The sequence below is a fragment of the Ambystoma mexicanum genome, chromosome 7p, assembly GCF_040938575.1.
Source record: "Ambystoma mexicanum isolate Mex_15411 chromosome 7p, UKY_AmexF1_1, whole genome shotgun sequence".
Taxonomy (NCBI): Eukaryota; Metazoa; Chordata; class Amphibia; order Caudata; family Ambystomatidae; genus Ambystoma; species Ambystoma mexicanum.
In genome coordinates, this window is record NC_090939.1 from 523,167,307 (window position 1) to 523,180,092 (window position 12,786).

Consider the following 12,786-nt stretch of genomic DNA (forward strand, 5'->3'; position numbering starts at 1 on the left):
AACCTCTTGTGATTCTAGAACACGTGGGTCATCGGGGTATTGCAAACCCGAGATACAATTGTGGAAGATGCTATGCAACATTGTTGGGCTTGTCAGGTAACCGCAACCAGCAAGACTCCATGCCCACTTCAGATAGTGCCAATGCCTGACAGACCCTGGCAGAGGGTGGCAATTGATTTTTATGGCCTATCAGAAGAAGGTTATCTGTTAGTGGTGATAGATGAATATTCACGGTTCCCATCGGTCAAGCGTGTGGAATCCACAACTTTTATCATGTGGTGATAGTCCTGGATGAGCTGTTCAGTGAATGGGGTGTACCTAATGCAGTGAAGACTGATAATGGTCCCCCTTTTCAAGGACAAGAGTTTGGAAGGTTTACATTGCACCTGGGTTTCAGACATCAGAAAATCACCCCGTTATGGCCACAGGCTAATGGTGTGGTTGAAAGGTTTATGGCTACAATAAAGCGAACCTGGCAGAAGGCTGTTGCAGATTTTATGTCTATGCCACACGCAATCTCACAGATGTTAAGGAGTTATCGCAACACATGAAACGACTGGGCATACACCTGCGGAACTGATGATTCAGTATAAACCAAGGACGAGGCTTCCACAACTTGACGATTATACTTCTGTTGAAGATGATGAAATAAGAGAAAGGGAGATTGCAAAAAGGATAACAGTGAAGGAATGGAAAGACCGAAAGAGGAAAACTAGAGAACATCAGCTGTCAGTAGGTGAGACTGTGTTGGTCCAGCAGAGACAACGAAGGAAGGTGGATTTGAGATATAGGCCAATGCCTCTAGTAGTCAAAACGGTCAAAGGACATATGATTACGGCTGTGGGGGATGATGGTGAGATCACCAAGAATGCATCGTTCTTTCGAAGGATGTTCCAAGATGACTCTGATGAAGGCCCGCAAGATGAATATGAGGATGAAGAGCTGTGTACTGACATTCCTGGAGAATCTGCCTCACCAGTGCATCTACGGGTCCCGATTCTCAGGAAACATCTGTACATTGTAGGCCTCAGAGAGTTATTTGCAAGCCTGCGCGTCTGATTGAACAGATGTGATTGTAACTTGGTTGGCATATGAGTCATGAACCTAAATGATAAGTAAGGGGTGTTTTTGTAGTGTAAGGGAATGTGGAATGTTTGGAATGTGGTGGGTGGAATATGGAAGGGGGAGAGACTCTAGAGAGTCAGTTGATGTTAGACATTAAAAGGAGAAAGAGTTATTCAGTGTCCTGGATTTATTATTAGAGCAATAATATATATATATATATATATATATATATATATATATATATATATATATATATATATATATATATATAAGAAACATCACAACAATAACCACAACTAGAAATTCAGGGCTTTCTGATCGGGAGCAGTGGTGTGATATGGTTCCTCCTCTGGCTCCTCTGGAGCTTGAACTCTTGGCACTCCTGGTGCTGCAGGTATTCCACATCCTTCAATACTAGGTGCAATGTGTTTGACAATAGAAAACAACCTTTCCACAAACAGGATGAATGCACACAATATACTGCATTATTTAGAACAATATAGAAGTACATTCTTTTCATGTAAAGAAAACCTCCAGGCAAGGGTCACAAATTCCTTAGGTTTAGCATCAGATCAGTTTGGTCACCCCACATAACCCACGCAATCAGCTGCTTTTCTCACAGGAATACAGTGCAGGTGGACAGCAGTTTAACAAATGGAAAGAAATGCAGGCTCTTCTAGCAAGGGGTACGTGGTCTGCTCCAAAATATAGGGGATTTTACACACTGAGCTCAATCCTGCTAACCATCAACTTCTGCAGCAAGTATTAGCAGATGCCATTTAAAAAAAGCAAACGTGAAGTGCCCATTACAAAACCTCTCCTGGCCGCACACACTTTGCCAACTACCATTCCACCTCCAAGATCCATTTTGTGGATAAGCTCCTTCCATTTCACTTTGTGATACTTCAAGGCCAGTGGCCTTCATCCAGATCTCAAATCTGTGTTGACCCAAGAAGGAATTACCGAATGGACAGTGGCCTTTGTTAGAGAAGACCTACTCAAGAAGCTTGATCAAGTGCATTGTCGTCTTGATGTACAACTTGCACCAATATACAGGGCCAATGCAGGGGGACAGAGAACTGTTTTGTTTTAATTACAGCTCATATTCCTTGCCTTTGGTTCCCTTGATTTTACAATGAGGTTGAGGGGTACCCCAAGCCAGTACCAGGGATGTGCCTATGCACAGTCATTGGCATAGCAACTTTTCTAAGAAAAAACAAACCCTCTTACCTGTCTGAACGAGGCATGGACCTGTTGCTGCGCATGCTTTGTGCATCGTAGTCCGAGGTAATACTTCTTGCATCTTCTGCTTTTCCTGCTGACCGTCCAGGTTTCTTGTTGATCAAGAAGCTGAAAGTGTAAAATTCAAATGTGGATAAGGCAACATATCAGAAGCATATGCCAATTCCAAAAGATATGTCTTATGATGAAAAGACGAGAAAATACTACGGTATGAGTCAGTACTACTGAGAGCAAGGAAGATGCGTTATCTCGAAAGAAACATTAGTTCTATGGAGCTCATTATGCTCCACGGAGTAAAGCCGTGCTTTTACGCATTTCATTCACGTCACACCCCATTTTCATGCATTTCTTTGGGAGAGAGGAGTGGCAGATAGTATGTTACGATTCTGCCTCACCCTTCCTCTCTACCATACAAATACTCCAGCATTTGCACCAGCATGCACATTCATGCTGGAACAAATGCTGTGGATTCCTGTGGATTCCACCTGCTTTTTACACCATGATAAAGAAGGTGGATTCCACAGGAATCCACTGTAAAAGGTCCCTGCCATGTGCACATGGCAGACAGCGTTTACTGCATTTGCATGTTGGAGATTGAATGGGTAGCATACAGGATAGTATGCCACCATTTGACACTCCCCTTTTGAACTGTGATGTGCAAATGAGGAAAATAGTGCACTGTGGACCTATTTACACACACATTTTAAATTAACAAATCCATGCCGTATAATTACGGGTAACCCGAAAAATGAGCCTTATATCTCACATTAGCACCCTGCTGTGGGGGGTGCCAGCCAATCAGGTGACTAGGAATGCGGTCTGAAACCGGCGATCTCAGCCTGCGTTCCAGGCCGCCATCTCCCCCACCACCACCCACCGACCCCTTTTTTATTTTTTTCATTCCCACCCCCCACTTACCTAATTTTGGCTCCTTCCTCTCTGCTCCTGATGGCCACCATGGAAAGAACAGAGGGCTCTGTATGGAGCCCTGCCTTCCCTTTCCATGGCAGCCATCTTTGAACAGTCTTTTCATTCCATGAATGGGACGCTTCGAGGTGGAAACGTCCCGGTGCTCTCGTAATATAGGCCCTTTAACTTGGGCTGTCGGGCTGTTACCGCCCGTTCCAGACCTTTGAACGAGTGCTTAACGTCACAGTAAATGGGTGTATATGACATGCATTACTTACCATAAAAGCATTTCTGATGATTGTATCTGCTTAGATTCACATGCTGTGCATATGGTCCGACATCCAGTGGTAACCGTGGAGTATTGCATCTTGTCTTTCGGGGACCGAAAAGGGACGTCGGCATAGGCGTGTTTGTAACACTATCCCTATTGTGACATGTGTAGTACCCAAAATCCCTCACGCGCCGAGGTCCCTCCGATTGTCTTTTTTCTGCCATAAGGGAGCACAAGGCTATAGTGAGTGAGTACATAAGAGAGAAAGTAGTAAGAAGTCTATGTTCCTTCCACCCCGAGCGGGGAGTCAGGGAGGGCGCATGTCAATCTAAGCAGCTACAACCATCAGAAATGCTTTTACGGCAAGTAATGCATGTCTTCTGATGCTTGTTAATCTGCTTAGAATCACATGCCATGCATAGACCAGCGAGCAGTACCCGGAGTTGGAGGTGGGTTGTGAGAAGGAACAGTAGAGAAAAGATGTCTTAGTACTGCTTGTCCGACCTGAGAATCAGACCTAGAATGAGTGTCTAGGCAATAGTGTTTTGTAAAGGTGTGTACATAACTCCAGGTTGCTGCTTTGCAAATGGATTCTAGGGGAAAATTTGCAATGAATGCTATGGATGCCCCAGTGCCTCGAGTAGAGTGTGCTCTAGGCTTGAAGGGCAGTTCTCTCTTTGCAAGAGTGTAACATAGTGTGATGCATTTGACAATCCACCTTGAGATTGCTGATTTAGAGACAGGATCCCCTTCTCTACCAGCTGCCACTGAAACAAAGAATTGTTTAGTCTTCCTCATTGCTTTAGTTCTTTCCATGTAAAACATGACTGCCCTGCGCACGTCTAGTGTGTGAAGGCTTCTTTCGGCCATGTTAGTAGGTTTCTGGAAGAACGTGGGTAGTTCTATTGACTGGTTCACATGGAACTATGAAATACATTTCGGCGTAAACCTGGGGTGTGTGCAAAGAACTACTTTATCCTTGTGGACTGTAAGAAAGGGGTCTAAAACAGAAAGAGCCTGTAGTTCGCTAACCCTTCCGATAGAAGTGATAGCCACTAGGAAGGCTGTCTTATAAGTCAGGTCTTTGAAACTTGTTTTATGAATAGGCTCAAAGGGAGCTCCCATGAGCCTGGTCAAAACCACATTCAGATCTCACCCAGGGGTTTGATGAGAGATGGGAGGATAAATCCTCTTAACCCCTTCCATAAAGGCTTTAATTACTGGTATCTTCCACCACGATACTTTTTGCTGTGATGTGGTGTAGGCTGACAACGCAGCCAGATGAACCTTTAGAGAATTGAAGACTAACCCAGTGTCCAACAGATGGGTTAGATACAACACAATGTGTGAGGGTGAGCAATCGATGGGATTGATGCCCTTGGAATTGCACCAGATGACAAACCGTTTCCATTTGCTGGCATAGCAATAACGTGTATTAGGCTTCCTCGCTTCCCTGTGTATGACCATGCATCTCTGAGGGAGTTGCAGGTGTCCAAACTCTATGACCTCAGGAGCCAGGCTGCTAAGTTCAGAGTTTGTGGGCATCGGTGGAGGGTCTCTCCTCTGTCCTGAGACAACATGTTGTACGGGCAGGGCAGTTTGACTGGTGGGGAGAGGGACATCTCCATCAGGTGAGCGAACCAGGGTTGGCGGGCCCACATGGGGGCCACCAGTATCATGGTAACTGGTTCCTGGTGCATCTTGTGCACTATCCTGTTGAGAAGGGGAATAGGGGGAAAAGCATTGACAAATTTCCCCGACCAAGTTATCCAGAGACCATTCCCCTTGGATCGGTTCTGGGGGTACCTGGAGGCATAGTCTTGGCATTGGGCGTTCTCCTGAGTAGCGAACAGGTCGATCTCTGGGAAACCCCATTCTGCGAAGACGTTGGACACAATGTCTTAGTGTAGCCGCCATTTGTATTCTTCTGGCAGAGGAAAATCTCTGCGGAGTACGTCCGCCAGAAGGTTGAGTTCCCCTGGAACATGTTGGGACAACAGAAACATTTTGTGTTTGAGAGCCCATATCCAAATGTTCTGGGACAGCTTGGATAGCCCTGGAGAGGGAGTGCCCCCCTATTTGTTCAGGTAATACATTGCTTTAGTGCTTTCGGTTAGGATCAGCACTGTCTTCCCTTGCAGTTGTCCCTGAAAGGCTTTCAATGCTTTGAACACCACCAGTAGCTCCAGTAAGTTTATGTGATTGGACGCTACCTGAGGGGACCACACTCCGTGTGCTGTCTGATGAAGCAGGTGAGCCCCCCACCCCGTGAGAGATGCGTCTGTCGTGAGAGTGGCTTCCACTGCAGGGGTGGTGAAGGTTTTCCCCTTCAGGATGTTTTCCCTCGACCACCACTGCAGAGAGAGAACGAGGGCTGGCGAGACAACTACTAGATCTTCCCATTGTCCGCTGGCCTGACACCACTGGCTTTTGAGCCACTCTTGCATGGGACACATGCGCAGCCGCGCGTGGGGAACCAAGTATATGCATGACGCCATCATCCCTAGCAATCGCATTGCTTTGCGTACCGTCACCTCCCGACTGGCTACATATTGAGGAACTTGAGAGAGCATGTTCTGAACCCTCTCGCTGGAGGGGAAGACAAGGCCGTCTTCCGTCCAAATTAGCGCTCCCAGAAATTGTTTTACTTGGCTGGGGACTAAGCTGGATTTGTTTTCGTTGATTGAAAACCCCAGGCTGAAGAGGAGATCTACTGTTTTTTGGGTGTTCGAAAAACACACGTCGAACGAGTCCCCCGTGATGAGCCAGTTGTTGAGGTAAGGGTAAACTGGGACTGATAATCTGCGCAAGTGTGCTGCTGCCACTGCCAGGACTTTGGTAAACACCCTTGGCGCTGAGGCGATGCTGAAGGGGAGTACTTTGAACTGGTAGTTTTTGTCCTGAATCATGAACCTTAGGTATTTTCTGTGCGCTGGCAACATTGAAATATGAAAGTATGCATCTTTCATATCCAATGTTGCCATGAAGTCTCCCTGTTTCAGCAATGGGATCACCTCCTGTTGTGTTACCATGCAAAACATCTGGGGCTTTATGAATTTGTTCGCTGGGCGCAGGTCTAGAACAGGACGCATGGTGAGATCCTTTTTGGGTACAAGGAAGTACACTGAATAGATACCCGAGTTTTCCTGAAGAATCGAGACGGCTTCTATAGCGTCCTTTCCCAGAAGAGCTTCCACCTCTTGGATCAGGATTTGCAGATGGTCCAGTGAAAGGCGTTGTGATCGCAGTGGTCTGAACTGTGGAGGTCGGGTGAATTCCACGCAATAACCGTGGGTGACCATCTTTAAGACCCACTGGTCTGAAGTTATCTCCTCCCATGCCTTGAGGAAAGATGTGAATCGCCCCCCGACCGGGAAGACATAGGAGGGGACCTGGACTTGGTGGTCATTTCTGACCCGAGGCTGAGGCTCCTCTGGGATTGGGGCCTCTGCCTCTACCTTTGCTGCGTTTCTGACCCCTAGGGGGTAGTAGGTAGGGCTTCCGGAAGATAGATTTGTGTTGAAGTTACCCGTGCCGTAGTGGTTCTGACCGGCACGGGCCTGTCCTCGAAAGGACCGCCGAGAATTATTGCCCCTCTGGGAGGAGGGTTTCTGTGTAATCTGGTGCAAAGACTTAATAGTCTCGTGCTCCTTCTTGGCAGTTTCCAACGCTTCATCTACCGCTTTCCCGAAGAGGTTAGTCTCTTCAATGGGTTTGTTAATAAGAGAGGCCTGGGTCTCAGGCTTGAAGCCCGACGTGCGCTGCCATGCGTGTCTTTTTAGAAGAGTACCTTGTGCAAGAGACCTGTCTGCTGTTTCTGCAGTGTCCAGGGTGTTCTTCACCAAATTCTGATTAAGCAGTTTTCCCTCCAAAACAATGGTGAGAAGCTTTGTTCTGGCTGGTTCAGGAACCTCTTGGAGGCCTTCTTGGAGCACGTTCCATTGGGCATCAGCATAGCTTGCTAATAGCGTAGTGTTGTAAGCAGCTGCTGACGTGACCCGTTTGACTAAGGCATACAGTTTCTTGGACTCCTTGTCCGGAGGTGACTCTTCCGTGGCAAGGGGAACCCCTGCCCTCTTACGAGTGGTGGTCACTACCAGTGAGTCCGGGATGGCATGCCCTTTAATATACAGAGGGTCGGTGGGAGAGGGCCGAAATATCTTTCGACTCTCGGGTTCACGGCCCTTGTCTGGGCAGGTGTGACTAAAGATGGAGCTATTCACCTCTTAACAGAGTTAAGGAGGGGAATGGATTGGCTTGCCGGAGGTTTTTCTTTAATAATGTCCTCCACAAAATCCTGCTCAGGCAAAGCCTCTTGAGTGGCAATTTTGAAGAATTCTGCTGCTTTTTTCAACATGGAGTTGAAAGCCATTTGATCATCCACAGGGGAGGCCTGCCGAGCCGGGGTGGATGGAGGAGAAGCGACGCACAAAATATCAGAGTCCTGACCTTGATGTGACCAAGGATCCTGCCCTCCTGCTGGATTTCCAACCAGTTGTCCGTTGCCTGTTGATCTTCTTCATAATTTTCGAGAAAAGAAGACTCTTCTTCTTCAGTATAGATGTCCCTATATGTGTCCATCTGGACCACGTCTTCTTGATGGAAAACCTGAGGCTGAACATCTTGTATTTGAAGGTTAGGGTCTACCCGAGCCTTTTTCGGCAGAGGCTGATCAGAAGCCCTGATAAAGTGCTCCAGCCGATCCATACACCTCTCAAATTTCTCTGTAGTCCATTTAGAGGACCCAAACGGACCTAGGTGAGGAGAAACAACATTCTCCGCCCTATGGCGGCGAGAGGAGCTTCTCAGGGTGTCTGAGAGGGGCTCTTGGCTATCCTCGTAAGTGTCATCGGAATCGCGGCCCAAATCGTGAGACAAAGCCTCCGATGATGTGTCGGTAGTAGAAACACCGTCCACGGCACCAGAAAGCCCAGCGGCCAGTTTTCCGGGTAAAGGCCTAGTCGTAGTTTTCAGGCCTATAGAGGCCTTGGAAATCGTCGACGTTTCTGGTTCCGAAACTTCGCCGCGTGTAGTTTGGGGAGTAGCGCCCTTATTAGGTTTCGTTTGCCCAGTCGTCATACGCTTCTGCGGATGCGGGGAAGGCTTTGGATCTGAACGATCTGAGGGAACCATCAAAGTTTTCGGCGGGCCCTTTGGCGCTTTCGCCTTTTTCGACGAAGGTGTCGAAGACGGTGTAAGGGGTTGTATGTTTAGTGCGATGCGATTGTACGCCCCTGTCGCTGGGTGTGGTCCCTGTAGCAAGACCAGAGTCAAGCCTGGAAGGGTCTAGGACGGACGTGGCGGACCTAGAAGTGTCCACCTCAAGGTCTATAACATCCGCATTGGACGTTTGGTCATCCGAAGTACCCCCGTTACTTTCGGCTGGTGTCGCGGTTGGGGAGGGAGGCTCCACGCGTGACATGCCGTACGCGGCCCACCGCTTTACACGGAGATCCTTAAGGGTTTTAGGCTTAAGGAGTTTACACGCCAAACACCGTTACACGTCCTGTGCTCGTCCTTCCAAGGATATCTGACCCCACACACAGGGCAGTATCTAAAGGGAGTCCTTTCCACAGCAAAAGGGAAGGATGACCAGACCGAAAGGGAAAACAGTGGAAAGGAGGAAAGACATAATAATAATATGGCCACCCCGAACACACTCTCCCTACTGTATAGGTCGGCCTGAGGGCCCGACCACGTGGAAATCCGGTCGCCGGATCTTAGGTGCCGAAACCCACCGCCTTAGACGATTCCCCCGTAGTCTTCGTCAAAGATGTTCTTATTGGGCGAAGTGACTTAATGGGGAATAAACCGACAATTCGGTAAAGATAAACAATGTCTCTAGTAAGAGCTCTGCTAAGGGTGACCAGTATCTGGGCGGAAAAAAACAATCTGAGGGACCACGGCGTGTGAGGGATTTTGGGTACTAGACACGTCACGATAGGTATAGTGTTACAGACACGCCTGTGCCGACGTCCCCTTTCGGTCTCTGAAAAACAAGATGCAATACTCCGCGGTTACCACTGGATGTCGGACCTTATGCACAGCATGTGATTCTAAGCAGATTAACAAGCATCAGAAAAATAGATTTTTTATAGTGCATCTAACAATGAAAAAGACAGCATGCACAAAACCATGGCTTGCAAATCACATGTCTTAAATGTCCACCATAAAGGAATCTCTTTCACACCATTTTGTGGAATGTTGCAATAAACGAGAGGGGGAGCATCATCCTTCCAATAAAGGAGGAATCAGCATAGGAGAGGGGTTAGCAACAACAGGGAAAATAGACTTCCGTGTACTCTGATGATTTAGTGCATATGTTCTTCAAGCATGCACAGCTGCATGTGGTCCTGTGGAGTTGGAATGTGATCTAGCAGTTTGTGCTGGATGGCCTCTATGTTTGACTGCTATCAAGGCGGATATTTGTATGTTTAACCTTCTGTAATGACCCAGCAGGCTAAACAATCGTGGAATAGAAAACTGCCCAGAGAAATTGCCAAGCGTTATGAATATTTGAAAGCTTTGCATGCTGCACTGTGTACTGTTGGAGTCCGTATGGACTTCGCATTTTTGGGTTGGGACCAAAAATGATACGTGTACAATGTTCCCATTCTGCAAAGGTACATCGGGTTAAGGAATGATGGAATGGAACACTGCCCAGATCAATGCCTGTATTTATGACTGGTTCAATGCTTTCCAACCATCACTGTTAAGTGTCTATATGAACACATTGTAGGCCGGTCTGTATGTTTCCTGTCCTGTCCTGATACAAGCTAACTGATTCTTTATGTAGCACTTTGGACAAATGTCTCTTCAGCGCACACCAAATTGAACCACTTTATTTGTAAATTATTTCTGTGGAAGAGGTCATACAGTCCTTCCAAGACTTTTCTAGCTAAAGTTTCTGGGGATGTGCCAGGCCATCAGTGATCTCTCCAGTATTCATGGAGAGGCCATCTGGCAACCTGAGCATTAGTACAATATTATTGTGATAGAAGAAGCACATGTGGCATTTACATGACACTGGTGTACACTCCATCTCCAATTGCTCAACCATGTTGTTTCAAAGGCTTGGGTGAGCGTCTCTTCTGGTTCTAGTTGATGAGTAAACCGTTTATTGACATGCTGATGTCTTAAAGATCATCTCTCTATTTGAAACAAAGGGTTAAAAATCCAGAGTAAATTCTGCTTAATTTTTTCCGGAGCAAAGGGCTGGTCACCGAGAGTGAGGCTCATGAGACGGGCTGTCTCATATGTGACAATGAACATGGGGGTATATGGCTATAGCCTTATTTACAAACTGCAGAGGGCAGAAACGAGTAAGGACTGCGTACACGCTTTGAAAAAAGGGACATATGTATGAATGTTTGCAGCAGGATAATAGCCTTGAAAAGATGGCCGCAATCGTAGGAAGTGCAGGAAGATGACTGTGGTCTCTTTGCAGTCCTTCTGCTTGTGTCGATGTTATCTATGTCACTGAGATTCATACTGGGCACCGCTGCCATATGCCCTGTCTCCACGCGGTCAGCGTATCTGAAAGAGACCATGGGTGGGTTTGGTTAGAGGGGAGAGAGGTAACATGTCAGATAGCTCTTATTGTTGTGTTGAAGCATGCAGATTGGACGCATATATGTATGGTGGGGCCTGCACTGGATCTTAGGATGCATTCTTCGGGTGTGTGTGGTACATAGGTTGGTTGTCCAGGAGCCGCATTGAGTTTGAACTCTTTTGGATGGGATATATAGATTGCCACGTGGCTTAGTTGGACTGACTGTAGTGTGTTTGTGAGCAGATGTGGATAATGGAAGTGTGGGAAAGTTAAAGGCGAGGGATAAAGAGGAAATGTGTATCAAGGCCTTGGAGATACACAAAGGGGTGGCTCTGAATGTGGTGGATGGGAATCATGCTTGGAGGGCAGCAAAAGGTACTTTCCAGTTGGACGAAGCCAAGGGGAAAGTGCAAGGGACTTATTTGTGCTCATGTTTATTTAATTCTGGGATGACCAAAGTGAACACTTTCAAATACATAATATAAAACTAGAAATTGCATAGAAATGTTTTAATAATCTGTACCAATTATGCAAATCACACTTCTTAAAAAATATATTTTTTAGAAATAAAAATATATATAAATCTAGTGCATACTATTTCCGACTTCTCTGAAATGTCAAACCCTCTTTAATAAAAAATAAATGCAGAACTGTTTTATATAATAACATTTGACGACTATTTTTGAATGACAGCATGAAATTACACATATGCCAGATTCTGCATGTTTGTTACAAAAGTCGACCCAAAAAAATGAAAACTGAATGTTATTCCATGCCCCATCAATGTCTATTAATTTCGGCATTTAGAATCAGAATGTTACACATGATCATATAGTTTTCATTAAGAAATAATGCTGCATTCCAGGGGCAATTTTAGAACATATCTGCATGTAGCATATTTAAATAGACCAAAGCAAAGCCAAAGGCCTGTATGCAAGGATGTTACCACCTAGCAAATGGCCTGATGAGGGGCAATTATATTGCTTTAGCACCCCGTTCCAAGGGCTGGAACGGGGGGGGGGTAACAGCCCAACGAGGGCACCAGGATATTACCCTTCCACCCGCACCCCTGACACTCCCGTTTCAGCCCTTGGAACAGTGTGCTAACACTATAAGTACCCTGGGTTGCCAAAGCGGTAACCCGGGGTGTTGAAAAATAAATTAAAAAAGTATTTTCATTCAAAGAATGGGACGCGTTCATTTAATGAAAATACTGTGCCAAGATGGCACCATGGTTATGGAAGTTGGGGTTCCACATAGAGCCCCTCTTCTATTTCCGTGGCAGCTACAAACCGAGAAGCTGCACCACCGCCACAATCAGGTAAGCAGGGCTAGGGAGAGGGACTGTGAAAAGTTGAAGAATAATAAAAGGAAAGGGTGGGGAAAAGAGGGCGGCCCGCGGCGGGGTAGGCAGACTTAGGGGTTCCATGAAACACAGGCAGAGATTTCAGCCTGTGATCCCAGAAACCTGATTGGCTGTGCTGCCCCTGACCCCCAGTCCTGGGTGCTAATTCTTATGGGAATATTTCATCCAATGAGTGTACAATGTTCAGTTTAAAACAAAGATGGACAAAGGAAAAACATTTGAATGTTCAACAGAAAGCACAGATGCAACATTGATTGATGGTATGCAAAGGATGTTGTCAGTTGGTGTTAAACCGAAGATTACAGACTTGTATCTGGTAATCAGTTATTTGTTGGCTTCCTAGTGCTAGAAGAAAAGCCCAAAGTTGTAGGAGCGAGTTTG

The 12,786-nt window shown here is 46.4% G+C and overlaps 1 protein-coding gene across 6 annotated transcripts in view; it reads right to left on the minus strand.

Annotated features, from left to right (window-relative positions):
- Positions 1 to 12,786, minus strand: part of SYTL5 (synaptotagmin like 5) — an 885,600-nt gene that overhangs the window by 422,156 nt on the left and 450,658 nt on the right. For all 6 annotated transcript variants that reach the window (XM_069636554.1, XM_069636560.1, XM_069636555.1 and 3 more), the window contains one exon: positions 2,296 to 2,415. In XM_069636554.1, the coding sequence (XP_069492655.1) occupies positions 2,296 to 2,415 (120 nt within the window). The remainder of the gene's footprint in view (positions 1 to 2,295; positions 2,416 to 12,786) is intronic.